This window comes from Heptranchias perlo, unplaced genomic scaffold (genome assembly GCF_035084215.1).
Source record: "Heptranchias perlo isolate sHepPer1 unplaced genomic scaffold, sHepPer1.hap1 HAP1_SCAFFOLD_117, whole genome shotgun sequence".
NCBI classification, from domain to species: Eukaryota; Metazoa; Chordata; class Chondrichthyes; order Hexanchiformes; family Hexanchidae; genus Heptranchias; species Heptranchias perlo.
In genome coordinates, this window is record NW_027138396.1 from 123282 (window position 1) to 149342 (window position 26061).

The 26061-nt window shown below is 44.6% G+C and overlaps 1 protein-coding gene across 1 annotated transcript in view; it reads right to left on the reverse strand.

Moving 5' to 3' along the window:
* Positions 1-3953: 3953 nt before the first annotated feature.
* LOC137307993 (mucin-2-like) overlaps positions 3954-26061 on the reverse strand; it is a 90918-nt gene continuing 68810 nt past the window's right edge. The window contains exons 20-27 of the mRNA XM_067976962.1: positions 25859-25997; positions 25443-25553; positions 24952-25131; positions 22702-22941; positions 6446-6602; positions 5365-5493; positions 4360-4507; positions 3954-4008 (exon numbers count right to left, since the gene is read on the reverse strand). Of these exons, the coding sequence (XP_067833063.1) occupies positions 3954-4008; positions 4360-4507; positions 5365-5493; positions 6446-6602; positions 22702-22941; positions 24952-25131; positions 25443-25553; positions 25859-25997 (1159 nt within the window). The remainder of the gene's footprint in view (positions 4009-4359; positions 4508-5364; positions 5494-6445; positions 6603-22701; positions 22942-24951; positions 25132-25442; positions 25554-25858; positions 25998-26061) is intronic.

Sequence of the window (26061 nt, forward strand, 5' to 3'; positions counted from 1 at the left end):
AATTGCCCTCGAGAAGGTGGTGGTGAGCCGCCTTCTTGAACCGCTGCAGTCCGTGTGCTGAAGGTTCTCCCACAGTGCTGTTAGGTAGGGAGTTCCAGGATTTTGACCCAGCGACAATGAAGGAACGGCGATATATTTCCAAGTCGGGATGGTGTGTGACTTGGAGGGGAACGTGCAGGTGGTGTTGTTCCCATGCACCTGCTGCCCTTGTCCTTCTAGGTGGTAGAGGTCGCGGGTTTGGGAGGTGCTGTCGAAGAAGCCTTGGCGAGTTGCTGCAGTGCATCCTGTGGATGGTGCACACTGCAGCCACAGTGCGCCGGCGGTGAAGGGAGTGAATGTTTAGGGTGGTGGATGGGGTGCCAATCAAGCGGGCTGCTTTATCTTGGATGGTGTCGAGCTTCTTGAGTGTTGTTGGAGCTGCACTCATCCAGGCAAGTGGAGAGTATTCCATCACACTCCTGACTTGTGCCTTGTAGATGGTGGAAAGGCTTTGGGGAGTCAGGAGGTGAGTCACTCGCCGCAGAATACCCAGCCTCTGACCTGCTCTCGTAGCCACAGTATTTATATGGCTGGTCCAGTTAAGTTTCTGGTCAATGGTGACCCCCAGGATGTTGATGGTGGGGGATTCGGCGATGGTAATGCCGTTGAATATCAAGGGGAGGTGGTTAGACTCTCTCTTGTTGGAGATGGTCATTGCCTGGCACTTATCTGGCGCGAATGTTACTTGCCACTTATGAGCCCAAGCCTGGATGTTGTCCAGGTCTTGCTGCATGCAGGCTCGGACTGCTTCATTATCTGAGGGGTTGCGAATGGAACTGAACACTGTGCAGTCATCAGCGAACATCCCCATTTCTGACCTTATGATGGAGGGAAGGTCATTGATGAAGCAGCTGAAGATGGTTGGGCCGAGGACACTGCCCTGAGGAACTCCTGCAGCAATGCCCTGGGGCTGAGATGATTGGCCTCCAACAACCACTACCATCTTCCTTTGTGCTAGGTATGACTCCAGCCACTGGAGAGTTTTCCCCCTGATTCCCATTGACTTCAATTTTACTAGGGCTCCTTGGTGCCACACTCGGTCAAATGCTGCCTTGATGTCAAGGGCAGTCACTCTCACCTCACCTCTGGAATTCAGCTCTTTTGTCCATGTTTGGACCAAGGCTGTAATGAGGTCTGGAGCCGAGTGGTCCTGGCGGAACCCAAACTGAGCATCGGTGAGCAGGTTATTGGTGAGTAAGTGCCGCTTGATAGCACTGTCGACGACACCTTCCATCACTTTGCTGATGATTGAGAGTAGACTGATGGGGCGGTAATTGGCCAGATTGGATTTGTCCTGCTTTTTGTGGACAGGACATACCTGGGCAATTTTCCACATTGTCGGGTGGATGCCAGTGTTGTAGCTGTACTGGAACAGCTTGGCTAGAGGCGCAGCTAGTTCTGGAGCACAAGTCTTCAGCACTACAGCTGGGATGTTGTCGGGGCCCATGGCCTTTGCTCTATCCAGTGCACTCAGCCGTTTCTTGATATCACGTGGAGTGAATCGAATTGGCTGAAGACTGGCTTCCATGATGGTGGGGATATCGGGAGGAGGCTGAGATGGATTATCCACTCGGCACTTCTGGCTGAAGATGGTTGCAAACGCTTCAGCCTTGTCTTTTGCACTCACGTGCTGGACTCCGCCATCATTGAGAATGGGGATGTTTGCAGAGCCTCCTCCTCCCGTTAGTTGTTTAATTGTCCACCACCATTCACGACTGGATGTGGCAGGACTGCAGAGCTTTGATCTGATCCGTTGGTTGTGGAATCGCTTAGCTCTGTCTTAGCATGTTGCTTCCGCTGTTTAGCATGCATGTAGTCCTGAGTTGTAGCTTCACCAGGTTGGCACCTCATTTTTCGGTACGCCTGGTGCTGCTCCTGGCATGCTCTTCTACACTCCTCATTGAACCAGGGTTGATCCCCTGGCTTGTTGGTAATGGTAGAGTGAGGAATATGCCGGGCCATGAGGTTACAGATTGTGCTGATGGCCCACAGCGCCTCATGGATGCCCAGTTTTGAGCTGCTAGATCTGTTCTGAATCTATCCCATTTAGCACGGTGGTAGTGCCACACAACACGTTGGATGGTGTCCTCAGTGCGAAGACGGGATTTCATCTCCACAAGGACTGTGCGGTGGTCACTCCTACCAATACTGTCATGGACAGATGCATTTGCGACAGGTAGATTGGTGAGGACGAGGTCAAGTAAGTTTTTCCCTCGTGTTGGTTCGCTCACCACCTGCCGCAGGCCCAGTCTAGCAGCTGTGTCCTTCAGGACTCGGCCAGCTCGGTCAGTGGTGGTGCTCCCGAGCCACTCTTGGTGATGGACATTGAAGTCCCCCACCCAGAGTACATTTTGTGCCCTTGCTCCCCTCAGTGCTTCCTCCAAGTGGTGCTCAACATGGAGGAGGACTGATTCATCAGCTGAGGGAGGGCGGTAGGTGGTAATCAGCAGGAGGTTTCCTTGCCCATGTTTGACCTGATGCCATGAGATTTCATGGGGTCCAGAGTCAATGTTGAGGACTCCCAGGGCCACTCCCTCCTGACTGTATATCACTGCACCGCCACCTCTGGTGGGTCTGTCCTGCCGGTGGGTCAGGACATACCCAGGGATGGTGATGGAAGAGTCTGGGACGTTGGCTGAAAGGTATGATTCTGTGAGTCTGGCTCTGTCAGGCTGTTGCTTGACTAGTCTGTGGGACAGCTCTCCAAATTTTGGCACAAGTCCCCAGAAGGTCATGAGGAGGATTTGCAGGGTCGACTGGGCTTGGTGTTTTGCCGTTGTCGTGTCCGGTGCCTAGTGGTCCGATGCCGGGTGGTCCGTCCGGTTTTATTCTTATTATGACTTTTCGTAGCGAGATTTTACAACTGAGTGGCTTGCTAGGCCATTTCAGAGGGCAATTAAGAATCAACCACATTGCTGTGGGTCTGGAGTCACATATAGGCCAGACCGGGTAAGGGCGGCAGGTTTCCTTCCCTAAAGGACATTAGTGAACCAGATGGGTTTTTACGACAATCCGGTAGTTTCATGGCCATCATCACTGATACTAGTATTTTAATTCCAGATTTTATTTTTTAATTAATTGAATTTAAATTCGCCAGCTGCCGTGGCGGGATTTGAACTCAAGACTCTGGATTTTAGTCCAGGCCTCTGGATTACTAGCTCAGTAACATAACCACTATGCTACCGTACCCCTTGATGGACTGGGGTTGACAATTGTAAACAATTTTACAACACCACGTTATAGTCCAACAATTTTATTTTTAATTCCACAAGCTTTCGGAGGCTTGCTCCTTCCTTCACCACCTGAGGAAGGAGGAAGCCTCCGAAAGCTTGTGGAATTAAAAATAAAATTGTTGGACTATAACATGGTGTTGTAAAATTGTTTACAATCACCACAGAAAGTTAGGGCTTGTCCTTTTCAGTCTAAGTATCCTTTTTAACGGCGTGATAAGTCTTAATTACTGCCAAACAACCTCTCTGGCACTGAAAATTAACTTTTACAAGTGTGGATTCTCATTCCTTCAGCTTTTAATTGCTGTTGGAGATTTTTTTTAAAATGTAAATACATTCTTTTTACTTTTCCTTTTTCTGTCTCTTTTTCTGTCTCTCTTAAACCAATCTTTATTTCCATCTCTTTATTTTGCTTTCTGTCCCTGACTTGACATTGAATTCACTATTCGAACTTACGCTTCCTGGTTCAGACTCTGCGCTGTTCATTAACAATTCTTCAATCTGATTGGCTAAGGAGATACATAGTTGCTTGCCCTGTTCACATCGGTCCCAAATGCCCGTTTGGATCCCTAAAAGCAACTTTCAGTACAAAAGCTCATGGAAAGGGCAAGTCTAACAAACGGTTACAGTAAATTCCGGCCCAATTAAAGTTACAGACGTCATATGATCACACACGTCTTGTGGTCAGAATGTCACGCGATCAAACTTCCAGGAATGCCTCCTACCAGAGTTGGCAATCCTATAAGACAGTCAATAAGAACTTGGAATTAAATAACACCTGTCACGTAATGAATATCAGAGGGTGCTTCACAAAGGAGAAAACATTCACCAAGTAGTGGCAGGAAAAGACACACGGTTGAAGTAGAAGAAAGTTTGCTCTGTCTCTAACCCATGCTATATTGAGTTAGGAACATTTCCTGTTAATACTGAGTTCCGAAAGTAGAAAGTTCCCCATTGTCCAACATCAGTGTCCCGCACCCAAAACAAAATAAACTCTTCCCTCCTCCCCCACAAAAAGAAAAGAATCTTTATTAATGCAATAATTGTTCCATTAATAAGAAAATGTCGGAATGTTTATGGTAAAACTTACCATGATTCACAGTTCTGAGTGCTTGGCACAGTCTGGCCTGGCTCATAGTGTTTCCCATTAATATGACAGGAACAGTGATCCAGTGCAACACATTGCATACTTTCCTCATCCAAAAACGGCTTATCATCAGGACAGTCTGGGTAGCAGCCTATGGGATGTGACAATGGTGTTAGATTACTGCTCACTCTCTAACAGTAGTCAGCTCCACATCAGTGAGCTCCTGATAAATGAATGGCTCATGTTTTCTCTCCACCGGATTTATTCACTCCTAATCACAGAGTAATTTAGCTGTAGCTGTTCAGTGGTCGCCCTACATCTAACCCTGTTAACTGTTGATGTAATCTGCTGTGTAGTTTCTTTTTCTTCAAATTAATTCTCAGGAAGTGGGCATCGCCGGAAATGCTGCCATTTATTGCCCATCCCTAGTTACCCTTGAGAAGGTGCTGTACTTTCTTCTTGAATCGCTGCAGTCAATGATGTGAAGGTACTCTCACAATGCTGTTAGTTAGGGAGTTCTAGGATTTTGACCCAACAACCACGAAGGAACAGCAATACACATCCAAGTCAGGATGGCATGTGACTTTAAAACAAACTTGGAGATGATGATGTTCCTGTGCATCTGTTGCCTTTGTCCTTCTAGGCGAAGTGGGTTGTGGGTTTGGGAAATGCTGCAGAACAAGCCTTGGTGAGTTGCTGCAGTGCATCCTGTAAATAGTACACGCTGCGGCCACGGTAAGCCAGTGATAGAGGTGGGTGGATGTTTAGGCTAGTGGATGAAGTACTGATCAAGCGGACTACTTGTTATTTCAATAAATTGTTCAGGGCAGTGTGAAACAGTTGATCTTTTGGATGATTTTCCTTCACAATTAAAGTCTGTAATGGATTTTGTTCACTTGACTGGAACAAACAAAATATTTCTGAAATTATGTAATTTTAGCTTGTAAATAAACATCTAATAAAATAATAAATTAAATTATCATATTAATGAATGAGTAGAAATATTACCTTCAAGCTTGGGGATAATTTTGGAGCATGCTCCACCAGGATTTTGGCACGTTTTCATACATGGAATCCCACAAGGTGCATAGTGCCATTCGCACTCATCATTAGGATTATAATAATCACAAAACAGAGCTGAAAAGAGAGAATTAATCTGCTGAGTTTTTCTTCTTGTTATTCAAGCACCATGGGGTAAATTCTCATCTTCACTGCCTCGGCTTCTATATCGGGCAGGCGATGCACTCCACCAGTTTACCACCCAGGCGGTGAAAATGAAATTCTACCACTGGCCTGAAATTCCGTGAGAACTTGCAGCGAATCAACGGCATGAGAATGGTATAATGCCGAGGAAATTTGGGTGCAAGTTACTTCGGCCCATTTTTATGGAATACCCGAGTTTCATTGATCTTTTCTGCCGATTCAGCGAAACCATCGGCTGAAATCGTCCGCCGCACATTATCACAGCTCCAGCCAATGCAAAACACCAGAGAATGTGAGTTTCCTCCGTTCATGCCAGTTGTGAAGGGGCTGTAAATTTATGCTGCAAACTGGAGGCACAGCACGACCCACAGTCACATATCAGTTGTTTTATGGCCATTTTTAAAGTGACTTTTTACTATTTCTCACTGAGACCTGCACTGTGTTATTGTATCTTTGAATGCACTTTTACAGCATCAGAGTGAGTTACATTCAAAATTGAAGGCTTTAGAAACTGCATTTTTTTAAACATGCTGTACCTAATGTGTATAAATGATAATTTGATGGCTTCAAATTGTAATTTTCTTGCATAAAGGGGGTCTTTAAGAAGGAATATGGTGTCGGTTTGGTGCTTTCTTTGCCTGTTTGCACTGATTCACACTTGTTTTAAGGTGGTTTTGATGATGCGAATGAGATTCTCAGGAAATTTCAGCGTAACTCACCGACGAGAAGATTGGTGTAAATTTCAAGGTTAATCCAGGTGTAACTTAGGGGCCTGACCTCTCAGCTGTGGATGGTGAATAACCCTGAGGTGAGGGTCTGGGTGGAAAATACTGGCATTAGATACCCTCCCAAACCTAAAATTGAATGAAAGCAGAATATTACTCACGACAAACTTCAGGGTTCCTCCAGGAAATGCACACCCCGACCATACTGCAGGCCAAAGAGTAGGCAGCTACAGCTGTGCAGAAACATTCACAATCCCCACCAGTGTCACAGGCACATGCATCACGTACACAAGCCTCATAATATGGGGCTGGGTTGACCTGAAAAATAAACATGAAAAAGTTTGGGACCTCATATGAAAAAATACTTAGATGGATATCTTGATAGATATGAAGCAGTCCTGCAATTTTCTTTAACATTATACATATTCGTATGGACACACCTACATAGCTAACATTGTATGTCTTTGAAGAGAAGGAATGAAAATGCTGCAGCTCTTTCCTCAGCTACTCTTGGGCTGTGCTTAGAATTTAAGAAAATATACACTGAGAAAAGGCCATTGCTGGCACTCGGCCAATTCCTTCTAAAAGTCATGTGGGATTTGCAATGGATTCTCGCAGATTAGAAAACCACAGGTATCCTTCTGGAAGAGAAAAAAAATCTCCCTTGTGCCTAAAGGTGCAGTTGATTAAATAGAATGGGCTCGATTTTCTCGGGACATTGCGGGTGCGTTGGGGGCATGGGGGGCTCCGAAAATCAGGGAAATCCCGTTCGGGTTCAGTGTCCGGCTCCAACCCGCAGACTTCCGGGTCGCCCAGTGACCCGTCTGGGTGTGTGCATCTCCTGAATGAGGAAGTCCCACCGGCAATTAAAGCCGGCAGGATAACACTTTACACTGTTGTCGAGATAGTTTAAATAGTTGAACTACTTAATTTTCTCCACATTTTGGCAGGGGTGCCATTTTGAAGGATCCTCAGCGTGTTTCCCGTGCTGTGGGAAACACTCCGTGTTGCAACAGACGTGTTTCAGCCGGCAGCCAGTGAGACATTCAAATGCTTATTTGACAGATGGGGAGAAAAGGTCATTTATTGCAGCAGGGCACTCTGTTCTTTCAGACAAAGTTTTGGCTGCGAGATCTTTGTGTTTTCACTGAAAATTCTTACTTTCTACTCAAAATTCTGCTGTTCAAACATATTTAACTACTTTGCAGACAAACTCAAACTCACACCGTTAGGATGGGGGGCGTCATGGCTGCATTCAGCACGACAACCGAGGACGAGCAACATCACCATCATCGCCAGGCACGGCGTCCACCTCCGCTACGTGGAGCTCCACGACACGGTGCTGCACCACAAACACCTGCACAAGAGCACGGAGGGCAACAACAGAGAGAGCAACGTCGCAGGAGGCACTACCCTCGCCACAGGGTCTACAGACCGAGGATCAGCTTCCTGGACCTCTCTGAGGAGCAGTGCATACGGAGGCTCAGAGTGAGTCGTCAGGTAATCACAGACATCTGCAGCCTCCTTCATGCTGAGCTGCTGCCGGCTGGGCCGAGCAGCATCTCCTTACCTGTCGCTGTCAAAGTCACCACTGCCCTCAACTTCTTCGCCTCTGGATCGTTCCAGGATGTCACTGGTGACATCGCCGGGATCTCTCAGTCGTCTGCACACATAAGGCAGGTCACCGACGGCTTGTTTCGCAGGGTTTTGCAGTACATCAACTTCCCCATGGATGACCTCAGCCAGATGGAGAGGGCAGAGATTCCACTCTGTGGCTGGCTTCCCACGGGTGCAGGGTGTAATCGATTGCACCCATATTGTAATACGAGCACCTCCACACGAGCCAGGACTGTTCATCAACTGGAAGGGCTATCACTCCATCAACACTCAGCTCATTTGCGACCACCACAAAAGATTCCTTCACGTGTGCGCCAGATTCCCTGGCAGCTGCCACGACTCCTTCATTCTCCGGGAATCCAACATCCCGACCCTCTTTCATGCATCGAACACCCTTAAGGGCTGGCTTCTCGGGAACAACGGATACCCCTGCACACACGGTGAGGAACCCCATCACCGAGCAACAGCGTCGATATAATGACAGCCGCATCACCACCAGGTCTACAATTGAGCATGCTCAATTGCAATTTTAGGCACAAGGGAGATTTTTTTTCCCTTCTGCTGCTCAAGATGCAAGGTGCCTTGATCGTTCTGGGGGAGTGCTTCAATACACACCAGACAGAGTGGGACGCATTATAGTCGTGTGTGTGCCCTGCATAAAATGGCACAACAGAGAGGGGTGCCGCCTGAGGAGGCCCCATCCACATCTGCCACCCACATTGAGGAGGGGGAGGGGGAGGAGGAGGAGGAGCAGGAGGAGGAGGAGGAGGAGGAGCAGGAGGAGGAGGAGGAGGTGGAGGAGAAGGAGGAGCAGGAGGAGGAGGAGGAGGAGGAGGAGCAGGAGGAGGAGGAGGAGGAGGAGGAGGTGGAGGAGGAGGAGGAGGAGGTGGAGGAGAAGCAGGAGGAGGAGGAGGAGCAGGAGGAGGAGGAGCAGGAGGAGGAGGAGGAGGAGAAGCAGGAGCAGGAGGAGGAGGAGGTGGAGGAGAAGCAGGAGGAGGAGGAGGAGCAGGAGGAGGAGGAGGAGGAGGAGGAGGAGGAGGAGGTGGAGGAGAAGCAGGAGGAGGAGGAGGAGCAGGAGGAGGAGGCGGAGGAGGAGGAGGAGGAGGAGAAGCAGGAGCAGGAGGAGCACGAGGAGCAGGAGCAACCTATGGGCAGAGTAGAGGCCAGGGACGCACTGATATGTGAACGGTTCTCCTAACATCAAAAAATGTGAAGAGTCCAGTCCTCAAACCACCTGGATAGAGCAGCACCCACAACAGCACCCCCCAACCCCCCCTGCACAAAACAGTCCTGCAACTACACATACACCCACTGTAGTGTGACCCAATGGGTGGCATCAAGTGTTGGCCATTCATGGTGAACCTCATGAAATGGCCCTATTAGAAAAGCCAGTCGAGAATGGCCAAGACGTGGCAGTAGTGGTGACAATCATAATATTTAATGTGAGTTTAACAAAAAGCAAATATAAATAAAAAATATGACCAACTGTCAACCACCCTTGTGTATCCCCTTTGTGCTTACAAAACCTTCGCCTTTTGCTTCCGACGACTTCTACATGGTGCATCCCCTGTGGCTGCAGCAGAGGTAGTGGCAGGTTGCTCGTGTTCATGCCCTGACTGATTAGATGCTTTGGGCCTACGCCATCTGGGTTTTGGAGCCCGCGAGGGCCCCTCCAAAGGCTGCTCCACCTGCACCTGTGCAGGGGTAGACTCGGCCACCAGGAGAGGAGGCAGCATTACGGGTACTGGTTGAGAGGGGGGTGAAATGTGGGAGCGCTTTGAGTGGTGTCCCCACTTCCATGTCCCCTTTCGCCATCATCCCTCCCCTGGGCCCACATCGCTCCTACCACTCTGCTGAACAACAGTTTGGAAGACATGTATGATGCCTTGTAAGGCCAGTGCTAGTGTATCTGCCTGTTTAAGGCAGCAGAATGTTGTTCACCCTGAGTCCGAACGGCCGTTGACAGGGCCTGAATGGACTCATTTGTGAGTTGTGTTTGAAGCTTGATGGAGGCTAACCTTCCCTCCATCGCAGACATTCCCGCACTTACCCGTGACAGTATCTCAGAGATGCCCTCTCTTATCTGTGCCACCATTCCACTCGTGCAGGAGTTGGACTCCTCCATCCTCTGCACTATTGTGGAGAGTGTGCGTGGCACCTGTTCCAGCACCTCGCAAATGTGCTGCTGTCCCTCGATCGTTCTCCTTTTAAAGGATGACTCCCAGGGTTCAGCATCTGCGTCCAGCTGAGCAGAACCTGGAGAAGAGTGCTCCCACCGATGCGGACTCTCCGCAGCTGCCCCTGCCACCAGGGTCTGCTCGTGCTCACGTGTGTGGTAACTCACCAGGTGCCAACTGAGGAGTAGGACCCACCGAGTTGTGAGTACCTGCACTGGTGGATGGCTCACTATGATGGACCCTCAGAGGCCGAGAGCTCCTCTGAGGAATCGCCCTCTGCCGTCACTGCGGTCGCTGAAGGGCCTGTAAGAGAACAGAAGGCAATATCAAGCATCATCACAGATGTGTCATGTTGCGACATCAAATCATATTGTGTGTGCTGAATGTTAAAGTTCTGTCACCAGATGTTTGTCGGGTGCCAGTCTTGGCGTCCTCGATGGACAGGCACTCGAGGGTTCGGATGAGCTCCAGCTCCTCCTGCTCTGCGTCTGTGAGGACGACGATTTGTTGTGGCCCCCCTCTGGTCCTCTCCCTCTCCTGTGCATAAGGGGAGAAAGTAGAGACGCGTGAGTGAGTGATGGTGACGTGGCCAACCGATGAATGCATTGGTTTGGGTGCAGTATGAGATGCATCAGAGGGTGAGTATGAGACAGAGCCATGACATTGTATGAGGATTGGGTTGAGTTGTAGAGGTGGGATGAGTACGGGGGAGGTGAGGAAGTGCTGAGGAAGAGCAGGTAAGTTGAGGATGAGCTTTGAGTGGGTGTGAGGAGTGATGTGATAGAGTAGTGTCAGCAGTGCAGAATGAGTTGGGGGGTGGGGGCGGTGATGTGGAAGACGGAGTGCAGGAGAATGAGTAAGTGTACTCACTTTGACTGACCTAGTTAGGTCATTGAAACGCTTCCTGCACTGGATCCAGGTATGGGAGATGTTGCTGCTGCTGGTGACCTCCTCTGCCACCTCGAGGCCACTTCCTCCCATCCGCCAGGTAGAACAGATCCCTCCTCCACCTCACCCCATCCAGTAGCACCTGGAGTGAGTCATCGTTGAATCTTGGAGCAGCCTTGCCCCCGTGCTGCTCCATTGTGGTGTGTCGGTGTTTGCTCCGGGAGAAGCCATTGGAGGACTACCCCTTTAAATAGAGCTCCTCCAGCTGACAACCTGTGATGTGGGTTCGCAGTCTGCCCGCAGTCTGTCCGCTGCACAGCTTTCAGATGGCAAACCCGGTAGCCACGTTAAGTGGCACCAACTGATTCGCAATTGCGTGCGAAATGGACATTTTTTATTGGGCGGGTTACCCACGCACCCAATCACCCCCCCACTGCAATCCCAACTCCATTCTAATATCGGGGCCAATGAGTTTGTGAATGTGTGAGATGTAGGTTGCGTTTGTGAGTGAGTGTGTGTTTATGTGTTGTCTATGTTTTGTGCGTGTATGTGATATGTATATGTTGTTTGTGTATGTGGTGTGTGTAGTGTGTGTTTATGGTTTGTGTTGTGTGTGTTTATGTGCTGTGTATGTGTTGTGTTTGTGAGTTGTGTGTGTTGTGTGTGAATTATGTTTGCTATGTGTTTATGTATTGTGTATGTTGTGTGTATGTGTTGTACGTAGTGTGTGTTCTGTGTGTATATGGTGGGTATTGTGTGTATGTGTTGTGTATATGCTGTGTTGTGTGCATGTGTGTGTGTTGTGTTTATGTGTTGTTTATGTGTTCTGTTTGTTGTGTGTAATTGTTGTGCAGGTAGTATGTGTACGTGTTGTGTATGTGTTGTGTGTGTGTTTGTATTGTATATGTGTTTGCATGTGTATACAGTGTGTATGTGTTGTATGAGTGTGTACTGTGTGTATTGTTTGTGTGTTGTGTATGTGTTGTGTGTATTGCATGTGTGTTTATGTGTTGTGTATGTGTTCTGTTTGTTCTATGTGTGTATATGTATTGTGTATGGTGTGTGTGTGTGTACATCTGTGTGTGGTATATGTTGTGTGTGTATTGTGTGTGTTTGTGTTGTGTATGTGTTGTGTATGTATTGTGTGTGTTGTTCTCTATTATCTGTGTATGACCACGTGTTGTGTGTATATTGTGTGTGATTAGGTGTTGTGTATGTGTGATTATGTGTTGTGTGTATTGTATTTGTATTGTGTGTGTTTATGTGCCACGTGTGTGTGTTTATGTGCCACGTGTGTGTGTTTATGTGCCACGTGTGTGTGTTTATGTGCCACATGTGTGTTTATGTGCCACATGTGTGTTTATGTGCCACATGTGTGTTTTGTCTGTGTGTGTGTATTATGTGTGTGTATTGTCCTTGCGTGCTGATATGTTTGTGATGTGGTGTTATTATGTTGTGTGCATATTGTGAACATGTTTGTGTTGTATTGTTTTGTGCATGTTGTGTATATGTTGTGTGTTTATTGTGTGTGTATTCATGTGTACGTGGTATGTGTTGTGTGTGTATTGTGTATATGTATTGTGTGTATTTGTGTTGTGTGTATTGTGCGTATGTTGTGGGTGTGTATTGTGTGTGTGATAATGTGTTGTGTTGTGTGTGTTCATGGTGTGTTTGTGCTTATGTGTTTATGTATTGTGGGTGTTTGTGTTGTGTATTGTGTGTATTATGTGTTGTGTGTGTATTGTGTATGTGTGTTTATGTACATTTATTGTGTGAGTGTTATATGCGTGTTTGTGATGTGTATGTGTTGTATGAATATGTACTGTGTGTTCTATGTGTGTGCATTGTGTGTGCTTGTGTTGTGTATGTGTTGTGTGTTCATATATTGTCTGTGTGTGTTTGTGTTGTTATGTGTTGTGAGTCTGTTCACATAGTATATGTGTTGTGTGTGTTTGTGTTGTGTATGTGTTATGTGTGTTTATGTATGTGTTGTGTGTGTTTATGTATTGTGTATTGTGTGCGTGGTTATATTGTGTGTTTGTTTATGTGTTGTGTATTTGTTGTATGTGTGTGTTGTCTGTGTGTGTTTGTGTTGTGTATGTGTGTGCATTCTTTGTGTGTGTTTATGTGTTGCATATGGGTTGTGTGCATTTTTTGTATATGTTTATATGTTGTGAATGTGTTGTGTATGTATTGTCTTTGTGTGTTCATGTGTGTTTCTGTGTTGTGTGTATTGTGTGTGTTGTGTATGTGTTATGTGTATTGTCGGAGTGTTTGTGTTGTGAGTGTTGTGTGTGTATTGTGTGTGCGTACTGTATGTGTTGTGTGTGCATATTGTGTGTGTGTGTGTTGTGTGTTTATGTGTTGTATATGTGTTGTGTGGGTCTTTGGTTTGTGTGTTGTGTCTGTGTTATGTATATATGTATTGTCTGTGTGTGTTTGTTCATGTATTGAGTATGCATTGTGTGTTTGTGTGTTGTGTATGCGTGTGCATTCTTTGTGTGTGTTTATGTGTTGCGTATGGGTTGTGTGCATTTTTTGTGTATGTTTATATGATGTGAATGTGTTGTGTATTAAATAAATTTAAAACAGAAATAGACAGTTTCCTAGAAGTAAAGGGAATTAGGGGTTACGGGGAGCGGGCAGGAAATTGGACATGAATTTAAATTTGAGGTTAGGATCAGATCAGCCATGATCTTATTGAATGGCGGAGCAGGCTCGAGAGGCCTATTGGCCTACTCCTGCTCCTATTTCTTATGTTCTTATGTATGTATTGTCTTTGTGTGTTTCTGTGTTGTGCATGTGTTGTGTGTATTGTGTGTGTTGTGTATGTGTTGTGTGTATAGTCGGAGTGTTTGTGTTGTGAGTGTTGTGTGTGTATTGTGTGTGCGTTCTGTATGTGTTGTGTGTGCGTTCTGTATGTGTTGTGTGTGCGTTCTGTATGTGTTGTGTGTGCATTGTGTGTGTGTGTTGTGTGTTAATGTGTTGTATATGTGTTGTGTGGGTCTTTGGTTTGTGTGCTGTGGTTGTGTAATGTGTATGTGTTTATGTGTTGTGTCTGTGTTATGTATATATGTATTGTCTGTGTGTGTCTATTCATGTATTGAGTATGTATTGTGTGTGTTTGTGTGTTGTGTATGTATTGTGTGTGTGTTTGTATTGTGTGTTTATCTGTTGTGTATGTATTGTGTGTGTGTGTTTGTGTCTGTTGATGTGATGTGTATTTGTTGTGTGTGTATTGCCTATGTGTGTTGATGTGATGTGTGTGTGTTTGTATATTGTGTATAGTGTTCATGTGTTGTGTGTATTTTGTGTCTGTATATGTGATGTGTGTGAGTTGTGTGTGTATATTGTCTGTATGTGTTTATGTGCTGTGTATGTGTTGTGAGTGTGTCGTGAATGTGTTGTATATGTTTGTGTGCATGTTTTAGTGTTGTGTATGTGTGGTGCGCATGTTTGTGTATTTGTTTTGTGTATTTTGTTCGATATGTTTTTATGCATTGTGTATGTGATGTGTGAGTACTGTGTGTGTGTTGTGTATGTGTTGCGTGTGTATTGTATGTGTGTGTTTATGTACTGTGTATGTGTTGTGTGTGTGTTTATGTATTGTGTGTAATGTGTGTGTACTATGTGTGTGTTTGTGTTATGTATCTGTTGTGTATGCGTCTACTGTGTGTGTTGTGTATATGCAATGTGTGTATTGTGTGTGTTTTTTGTGTGTGTTCATTGAGAGTGTGTGATTAAGTGTTGTGCATGTGTTGTGTGTATGCGTTTACATGTTTTGTGTGTTTTTGTTTTGTGTGTGTTGTGTGCCTGTTTTTATATTGTGTATGTGTTGTGTGCATGTATTGTGTGAGTATTGTGTATGTGTTGTGTGTGTGTACTGTGTGTTGTGTGTGTGCATTGTCTGTGTGTTTGTGTTGTGAATATGTTGTATGTATTATCTGTGTGTGTTTGTGTTGTGTCTTTTCATTTATTATGTATATGTTGTATGTGTATTGTGTGCGTGTGTTTGTGTTCTATATGTGTTGTTTGCATATTGTGTATATTGTGTTTGTGTTTATGTGTTGTGTGTGTATTGTGTTGTGTATGTCTGTGTTGTGTGTGTATTGTTTGTGTGTTTGTGTTGTGTGCATTGTGTTGTGTAGTGTGTGGTGTCTGTGTGTGTGTTTATTTGTTGTGTATGTGTCATGTGTGTGTGTTCTATATGTGCTGTATGTGTTGTGTGTGCACTTGTTTATATGTTGTGTCTGTGTTGTGTGTATTGTGTGTGTTTATGCAGTGTATGTGTCTATTGTGTGTGTGTGATTAAGTATTGTATGTGTTTATGTGTTGTGTATATTTTGTGTGTGTGTGTTGTGTGTGTTTATGTGTTGTGTGTCTGTATTGTGTGTATGTTTATGTGTTGTGTGTCTGTATTGTGTGTGTGTTTATGTGTTGTCTATCTGTTATGTGTGCATTGTCTGTGGCTTATGCTTGATCAACCTTATTGAATTCTTTGAAGAAGTAACAGAAAGAGTAGAAAAGGGCAATGCAGTAGATGTTTGGATTTTCAAAATGCCTTCGATAAGGTATAATAGACTATGACTAAGGTCAGAGCATGGAAGTCTGGGAACAAATAGCAGAATGGATAGCAAGCTGACTACAAAACAGAAAACAGAGAGTAGGAGTTAAGAGTAGTTACTCAGACTGGACAAAGGTGGGAAGTGGTGTTCTACAAGGATCGGTACTGGGACCACTGTTGTTCACCATTTACATAAATGATTTGGACTCAGGAATTGGAAGCACAATTTTAAAATTTGCAGACGACACCAGATTGGGGGGTGTAGTTAATACTGAGGAAGAATGTGACAAATTACAAGAGGACATTAATCAACTTACAGAAAGGGCGTGTAATTGGCAAATACATTTCAATATAGATAAGTGTGAGGTGGTGCATTAAAATAGGGAGGCCATTCCCTAGGGATAATAAGAGTTTAAATGGGGTACAGGAGTAAAGGGATCTAGGGATACAGCTACAAAAATCACTAAAAGTAGTAACACAGGTTAATAAGGCCATAAAAAAAAGCAAACAAAGCACTGGGGTTCATTTCTAGAGGGATAGAATTGAAAAGCAGAGAAATTATATTATACTTGTATAGAACTTTGGTTAGACCACATTTGGAGTATTGTGCACAGTTCTGGTCTCCATATTATAAAAAGGACATAGAGGCATTGGAGAAGATGCAAAAAAGATTCACAAGGATGATACCAGAACTGAGAGGATACATGTATCAGGAAAGGCTGATCAGGCTGGGGAACTTTTCTCTAGAAAAAGAGAAGGCTGAGGGGTGACCTGATAGAGGTCTTTAGATAATGAAAGGGTTTGATAGGGTAGATGTAGAGAAAATGTTTCCAATTCCGGAGCTGTCGAAACTCGGGGCCATAAATATAAAATAGTCACTAATAAATCCAAAAGGGAATTCAGGAGAAATTTCTTTACCCAGAGAGTGGTAAGAATGTGGAACTCACTACCACATGGAGTAGTTGAGGTGAATAGCAGAGATGCATTTAAGGGGAAGCTGGATAAACACATGAGGGAGAAAGGAATAGAAGGATATGTTGATAGGGGAGATGAATTAGGGAGGGAGGAGGCTCATGTGGAGCATAAATGCTGGCGTAGACCAGTTGGGCCGAATGGCCTGTTTCTGTGCTGTAGACTATATGTAACTCTATTATTCAATCCAAATTGGTTGCATCTCACAGGTAGAAAGTGTATTGGCCTCAACAGATCTGAATCATTGGAGTGGATTTTAATTCGGAGCAGGATTCTGGCAGGAAAGCGTTCCGGCAATTTTATTTCCCGCCCGGCAGAGGAAGCAAGGCGACATGGACCGGATTCTGATGAAGGGTCCTGAGACTTGAAACATTAACTCTGCCTTCCTCTCTCCACAGATGCTCAGTATTTCCATCATTTTCTGTTTTTATTTCAGATTTCCAGCATCTGCTGGGTTTTGCTTTTGTTTTCACCTTAATTTAATTTAGTTTTTTGAAATTGTTAATTTTCTTATCACCATAGAGTCCCTAAAGTACTATGGGCATGAAAATGAGCGGTATAGCGCCCGTTGTTTCGGCACTACACGGCCTCTCCGACATCCAAGATGGCATCTTGGCTCTGCGCACACGTTTCCAGCGTGACGTGCGCCGGACGCCATCTTGGTATAGGAGTAAGCGCAGGCGCAGATAATGAACACTGGAATCATGTAAAGTTGGGAGAAAATGGTTTCAATCAGTGTGCTACGCTGATTTAAAGTGATAGACACCATTATGGGACTTAACAGCTCAACTCAACGCACGGTCTTAACCCCGACCATCTGAACAGGTCTTAAAGTGCCAGGAAGGCCCCCCACTGGTGCTATTTAAAGGCACCATTCAGGATTTACAGGCTAGTGGCTGGATTATTGCTTCTGGTTGCCGAGACATTTGTAACTGTTTCTGGAGGTCTCCTAGACTTGAATACTAGGACTCGGGGGCATAGCCTAACATTTAGAGCCAGGACGTGGAGGAGTGAAGTTTGGAAATGCTTCTACACGCAAAGGGTGGGAGAAGTTTGGAACACTCTTCTGCAGATGGCAGTTAATGTTAGCTCAATTGTGAATGTTAAATCTGAGATTGATAGATTTCTGTGAACCAGGAGTATTAAGGGATATGGGGCTAAGGCGGGTATATGGAGTGAGGTCACAGGTACAGCATGATCTCACTGAATGGCGGAACAGGCTCGAGTGGCTAAATGCCACTGCCACTTGCTACCTCCTGATATGCGCCACCTTCTCCTGCAAGAAAGTGGGACGTGTGTCTGGATGATGTGCCGGCCGGTGTGTGTGGCCTGTGAGTTGTGGTTCGGCGGCTTGCAACATTGGTAATGTGTAAGGGTGAGAGGAAGCATCTGGTTGGAAGAGTTGAGTACTGATAGAAAGAGTTTGTTGGTATGTGGGTGATGGGGGTGTCGTGTGTGGACCAGTTGGTAGGAGACGCCACTTGACAGTTGACCTCACTCACCTTGACCACTCATGTCAAAGTATTGAACTTCTTCCTGCCCTGCATCCATGTTCACGATGCTGTGCGCCTGGCATTAACTTTGTCCCCGCTGCCTTCCACTGCCTTTTGGGTATATGTCTGGAGGGTCTCTTGCCCCCACCCCCCACAACCCGACACCTCTGTGGACATTGGATGTCCCTCCTTCTGTCCACCTCTTGCACCAAGGCCTCTAGTGCATCATCAGAGAACCTTGGTGCACGCACTCTCACAGGCCTGGTACCAACTCAGATCGGCAGATTGGTGAGGTCTGGTGTGCAGATTGGAGGATGTGGGATTTAGTAGTGCACAACCTTTATTCAATGTTTTAACATAACTCATAAGTGTGTAAACATAGGGATGGGACCTGTGTTTTACATGTGCGGTGACTGATCTCTGTTCAGACACCGTGCAGACAGTAGACTGTTATTTTCAGCAAAAAAACAGGTACCATCTACCTTTAAGAGATTTCTAAGAAACATCCTCCCTTTAAGAGATTGGGCTCCCCCTGCTGGTGGAAAGTGAGAATTGCATTCATTCCACATGCAAGGCCCAGAAGGGAACCCTGATTGCAGGTTAGTACTCAGGCCGGATGAAACTCGTGTCCTGCCTGCGCAGGGGTCATTGGGCACGGGGTAATAGCGCATCACGCTACCCGCACCCAAAAACGGCCCTTATCCAATTTTTTTTCCCCCTATGTCCCTCCCTGCCGAGCAACTCCAGTGCTTTCAATTACACGGAATGCACCCAGGTGCCTGCAGTGGCTTCATTAATAAGAGTGGGAAGGACAAGTAACTTCAAACTAACCTGAGGGCCTCTCTGGAATCGCCTGACCCTGGGATGGGAGAGTACTTTGAACAAAAAAGGAGTCTCCCAGATTTTCCTTCATGTGAAGACTATTATGTTCTGTGTACACCCCATATTCTGATATTTATGAAAGTATGACCTTTCCACGATGCTCACAATTACTTAAAATCTCCCAGACTCCTGGGAAGACTGAAAATACAACTTCACAAAACCAAGAGCATCCTCAACTTTCATTTCAGCAAACTCCAATGGGAAGGGGGCTGAAGAAAATCTCCTGAATTCTAAATAAGGATAAATCAAATTCCTTCAAGCCACAAGTGTTATCAAGGAGAAACTGCTGCACTGTTGTCAAATAAACAACTAAGGAACAGGCTATCCTAGATTGGGTATTGTGCAATGAGAAGGGGTTAATTAATAATCTTGTTGTGCGGGGTCCTTTAGGGAAGAGTGACCATAACATGATAGAATTCTTCATTAAGATAGAAAGTGAAGTCGTTCAATCCGAAACTAGGGTCCTAAATCTAAACAAACAAAACTACGAAGGTATGAGGAGTGAGTTGGGTATCATAGATTGGGAAGCTTCATTAAAAGGCATGACGGTGGTTAGGCAATGGCTAACATTTAAGGAACGAATGCATGAATTACAAAGTTATACATTCCTTTCTGGCGCAAAAACACAAAAGGAAAAGTGGCCCAACCATGGCTAACAAAAGAAATTAAGGATAGTATTAGATCCAAAAAGGAATCATATAAAGTTGCCAGAAAAAATAGCAAGCCTGAGGATTGGGAGCAGTTTGGAATTCAGCAAGAAAAGGACCAAGAGATTGATTAAAAGGGGAAATCAGCAAGTAAACTAGCAAGGAACATAAAAGTGGACTGTAAAAGCTTCTACAAGTATGTGAAAAGAAAAAGATTAGTGAAGACAAATGTAGGTCCCTTACAGTCAGAAACAGGAGAATTTAATGAATTAATGGGGAACAAGGAAATAGCAGAGCAATTAAACAAATACTTTGGTTCTGTCTTCATGGAAGAGGACACAAAAAACTTCCCAGAAATGCTAGGGAACCAAGGGACTTGTGAGAAGGAGGAATTAAAGGAAATTAGTATTCATAAAAAAATAGTGCTGGAGAAATTAATGGGACTGAAAGCCGATAAATCTCCAGGGCCTGATAATCTGCATCCCAGAGTACTAAAAGAGGTAACCATGGAAATAGTGGATGCATTGGTTGTCATCTTCCAAAATTCTATAGATTATGGAACAGTTCCTGCAGATTGGAGGGTGGCAAATATAACCCCACTATTTAAAACAGACCATCGTTCGCAGCAAATTACCCAGCTTTCAGGAGAACAGCGTCCACGACACCACACAACTCTGCCACGGTAACCTCTGCAAGACATGCCAGATCATCGACACAGATACCACCATCACACGAGAGGACACCACCCGCCAGGTACATGGTTCATACTCCTGTGACTCGGCCAACATTGTCTACCTCATACGTTGCAGGAAAGGATGCCCCGGAGCATGGTACATTGGCGAGACAATGCAGACACTGCGACAACGGATGAACGGACACCGCGCAACAATCGCCAGACAGGAGGGTTCCCTCCCAGTCAGGGAACACTTCAGCAGTCAAAGACATTCAGCCACCGATCTTCGGGTAAGCGTTCTCCAAGGCGGCCTTCGAGACACACGACAACGCAAAATCGTCGAACAGAAATTGATAGCCAAGTTCCGCACCCATAAGGACGGCCTCAACTGGGATCTTGGGTTCATGTCACGCTACACGTAACCCCACCAGCAGAAAAAAGCTATCTGTTTTTAACACAACGGGTCATTCTCTGTCTTTCTCTTTCTTTCGGATGTTTCTCTCTCTCTGTCTGTTTTGTGTTCTGGCCGTTAGTGTATGCGGTGGTCCTGTAGGTAACACCACTCTGTCTGAACACTTTGATTGCCTTGACAACGGGCAGTTGGAAAGATTATCTGTAATCACCAGGTATTGTTCTCTGACTATAAATGCGGTAACCTTCCATGGAATCCCACACTCACCTGATGAAGGAGAAAGCCTCTGAAAGCTTGTGATTTTCAAATAAAACAGTTGGACTATAACCTGGTGTTGTAAGATTGCTTACATTTGTCAACCCCATTCCATCACCGGCATCTCCACATCATCACTATTTAAAAAAGGGGGGAGAGAGAAAACAGGAAACTACAGACCGGTTAGCCTAACATCAGTAGTCGGGAAAATGCGAGAGTCTATTATAAAGGATGTGATAACAGGACACTTGGACAATATCAACGGGATTAGACAAAGTCAACATGGATTTATGAAAGGGAAATCATGTTTGACAAACCTACTGGAGTTTTTTGAGGATGTAACTGGTAGAATAGATAACCAGTGGATGTGGTTTATTTGGATTTTCAGAAGGTCTTTGAGAAAGTCCCACATAAGAGGTTAGTGTGCAAAATTAAAGCACATGGGATTGGGGGTAATATACTGGCATGGATTGAAAATTGGTTAACAGACAGGATACAGAGAGTGGGAATAAATGGGTCTTTTTCAGGGTGGCAGGCAGTGACTAGTGGGGTACCGCAGGGATCAGTGCTTGGGCCCCAGCTATTCACAATACATATCAATTATTTGGATGAGGAAACCAAATGTAATATTTCCAAGTTTGCTGATGACACAAAACTAGGTGGGATTGTGAGTTGTGAGGAGGATGCAAAGGGGCTTCAAGGTGATTTAGACAAGTTGAGTGAGTGGGGAAATACATGGCAGATGAAGTATAACGTGGATAAATGTGAAGTTATCCACTTCAGAAGGATAAACAGAAAGGCAGAGATTATTTAAATGGTGATAGATTGGGAAATGTTGATGTGCAAAGGGACCTGGGTGTCCTTGTACACCAGTCACTGAAAGCAAACATGCAGGTGCAGCAAGCAATTAGGAAGTCAAATGGTATGTTGGCCTTCATTGCAAGTGGATTTGAGTCCAGGAGCAACAATGTCTAACTGCAGTTATACAGGGCCTTGGTGAGACCACACCTGGAGTATTGTGTGTAGTTTTGGTCTCTTTACCGAAGTAAGGATATACTTGCCATAGAGGGAGTGCAGCGAAGGTTCACCAGACTGATTCCTGGGATGGCAGGATTGTCGTATGAGGAGAGATTGGGTCGACTCGGCCTGTATTCACTCGAGTTTAGAAGAATGAGAGGTGATCTCATTGAAACGTATAAAATTCTGACAGGGCTAGACAGACTGGATGCAGGGAGGATGTTTCCCCTGGCTGGGGGGGTCCAGAACGAGGGGTCACAGTCTCAGGATACGGGTAGGACATTTAGGACTGAGATGAGAAGAAATTTTTTCATTCAGAGGGTGGTGAACCTGTGGAATTCTCTACCACAGAAGGCTGTGGAGGCCAAGTCACTGAATATATTTAAGAAGGAGACAGATAGATTTCTGGATATACTAGGCATCAAGGGGTATGGGGAGAGAGCGGGAATATGGTATTGAGATAGAGGATCAGCCATGATCGTATTGAATGGCAGAGCAGGCTCGAAGGGCCGAATGGCCTACTCCTGCTCCTATTTTCTATGTTTCTATGTTTTTATAAATAGTAAAAGGATTCTGGGATTTCCAAAAGAAACATTCTCATTTTTACTTCTTAGTTGTCACTGGAAAGTTAAGGAGATTTTGTCCCTCTGCATTGAAAAACATTTTGCTCTTGGCAGTTGTTGGAAGTTTTCTGGTGGTGCTTTTGCTTCTGCACACAGGAAGATGGAAACCATTGTTGCTCATGTACACAATTGTTTGAAGATTATTTGTATACTGTGGTGAAAAGACACATGAAACACTTGGGTGCACAATGCTGTACCTGAGAATTACAAGCTTGGAATGGCTCACTCTTGATGATGCTACACTGTTTCTGAGCCCACGCATCTCGATGAACGTTAATTGAGCAAGGGTCTTTGCCTTTCTTTACATTTGGACAGGTAGGAGACATCTTCCAGCTGTTTCCAAACTCCTCCATGTTTACAACCACCAACTGGCTTTTTGTGGTAAAATCATTGTGTACATTGCCATCATAATTGCCACACAATCCACAGATGGTACCCTGTAATAACCAATAAAGGTGCCAATTATTAGACTGAAAATATGGAAAGTTATTAGACTTGCTTTCTTTCTCTCTTTCTAAATGTTTAATTTAAAGGCGTTTTCAGAAGAAATAACTTGGTAGCGATGGGGGAGAATAGAACTGTGTGCCATATCATTCCAAAGACGTCACGCACAAGTGATGCAGTGATTTATGTCAGTGCATCATCCATTTACAAGCAAATCAGAAGAAGTTTGCTTATCCCTTTTTTAGAAAAGCAATGTCCCTTTCGCAGATCCGTGAAAATGGTTACACTTTGGAACTGCTTGTGATTTTTCTGTGATAAAAACTTGTTTGAATAGAAGTGATTAGTGTTTTGAGCTCCATATTCTCTTTTCGGCTTGTAGTATTTTCTTCACGTTCAGGATATGGGATTCGCAGGCAAGGCTGGCATTTATAGCCCATCCCGAGTTGCCCTGAGAAGGTGATGGTTGGCCTTCTTCTTGAGCCGCTGCAGTCCATGTGGGGAAGGCGCTCCCACAATGCTGTTAGGTCGGGAGTTACAGGATTTTGGCTTAGCGACCTTCGCAGGAAATGCGCGATATTTCCAAGTCAGGATGGTGTGTGACTTGGAGGGAAACATGGAAGTGATGGTGTTCCCATGCACCTGTTGCCCTTATCCTTCTAGATGGTGGAGTCATGAGTTTGGGAGGTGCTGCTGAAGAAGCCTTGGCCACTTGCTGCAGAGTATCCTTTAGATAGAACACAATGCAGCCACAGTACGCTTGTGATGGAGGGGCTGGCTGTTTAGACGAGTGGATAAGGTGCCAACCAAGCGGGCTGCTTTGTCCTGGATGGTGTTTAGCTTCTTGAGTGTTGTTGTAACCCATCCAGGCAAGTGGAGAGTATTCCATCACACTCCTGACTTGTGCCTTCTGGATGGTGGAGAGGCTTTGGGGAATCAGGAGGTGAGCCACCCACCACAGAATACCCTGCCTCTGACCTACTCTAGTGGCCACAGCATTTATATAGCTGGTCGAGTTGAGTGTCTGGTCAATGATAACCCCATGAATGTTGATGGTGGGGGACACGGTTATGGTATTGAATGTCAAGGGGAGATGATTAGGCTCTCTCTCTTGTTGGAGATGGTCATTGCTTGGCAGTTGTGTTGCACCAATGTTACCTGCCACTGATCAACCCAAAGCAGTCGATGATCAAGAGGATTGGCTATACCCATCAGTATTTATTTGTGTTGGACCTTCAGTGTGTTAAAGATGAGCAACAAATATCTTTACTGTTCAAGTAAGCTGTTGAAATGATGCTGTAATGAATGGAGACTCAGCAATGGTCACTCATTTATAATAAATGTTATCTTATTCACCATTTTTATTCTCTTGAACAAGATGGCAAAACATTAATTATTTCCATACTGAGTACTGACCGAGAACTTCTCAAAGGAGTAGTAACACAAATGTGAACCTAAGATTATTAATATTGATCTATAGTGGTGATTATATCAAACTTAAATCCTCCAAAGATCTGAATTTAATTTTTCATTGGTTTATTTATTCCCCAGTGCATATCATTCTCTGTCCAATTGTCAGGCAGGATGCTTGCTCCTACAATTTTTGCTATTGGCGCATTCCAACCAGGGTTAAGATTTTTTCCAGGAATGGTGCATTCGTGTAGAGTGACTTGCTGAGTTTTTTACATTACTTCGAGAAAGTTCCAAAACCACTCCCTGGATGGTAGTCTGTGATTGCAAGCTCAGGCACTGAAAATTGTAACTGGAAGCCACATTCTAACACACAGAGGCGGAGTGCGTTAGATTGCCCCTGCATTCTGCCAACACAACAACTGTCACTGCACCTCAAAGTAATTCAATGTACGTTAAGGGGTTTGAGATGTTTCTGTGAGGCTTGATAAGGGCCATTGTAAATGCAAGACTTTCTTGTTCAATAGATTTTAAATTTCTGTCAATGTACAGAACATCCTTGGTAATAACAACAAGGTTCAGGAATAAGCACTTACCTTAAAGGAGTGACTGAGTTTGATAGTCAAGCTTGTTTTCTTGTCCCACATCAATACCAGTCCATTTTTAGCTTCAATCACAAGGTAAATGCCAAGATGACGCACTTCATAAGGTATGTATATACTGCTACCAAACTTCACCACTTCATACTTTCCATCTGAGAGTTTTATTTCAGAGTTCTGGGGGGTTTTAAATAATCATATTAGTCAAATACCATATAAAATAGTCACATATAAATTGCACCAGGAACTGTCCTGTATCTATTGAATATGCTCTTTGCCGGAATTTGGCCATTGTTACCATTCTGATATCACGTTACATAGAAAAATAAAAAGAAACAATTATTTAAAAATGAGCATGTGTCTAACAAAAATATTAATGCCCAGTAGAAGAATTTCACTGATTGTAAAATGTAAATCACTGGGTCCTTTCACTTGCATGGAACAAGGCGACGGTGACCCTGATTGCATCTTATCCTCTGTTCACTTACCCCCAAGAAGATTTTGATTGATTTGGAACATGTTGTTCCAGTGGTTCCACAAGGGATGTTTTCAGTGATTACTCTGAAGGTGCCAATGGAAGGGTTATTTCCACAATAATCCTGAAACAATCATGAATAAAAACAGAATTAAAGACTAACAGCTTCACACAATACATGATTTTAAGGCTATAGATGTGTCACAAAAGAAACTTACTCAGCCCTAAACATTTTAAATTTGAAGCATAAAACTAATCATAAACTGATCGATTTAGCATCATTGCACTGTTGAATGAATCAGTTCATTATTGTTGTTACTGATTTAGGCTTCAAATTTTATTGTATAATGTCATTCTTTTTGTTTTAATTAAAATAAGATAATAATTACAAATAAACATGAACGGAAATGCATATTTGTCCAACAATACCTGTGCAACAATATATTCACAGTCCCCATTAAAATTGTAGCGTTTCCCATCAAAAGTGATGTAATGCCCATCTCCGTAGATCATACATGTCCCATGACATTGTTGTTTTGTGCAGGTCCACAATCTGTTGTTACATTCACTGAGAAAATGAAATAAGATGGACATTAACCAGGATAGATTAGCACTGAGGTTCCACAGTTGCA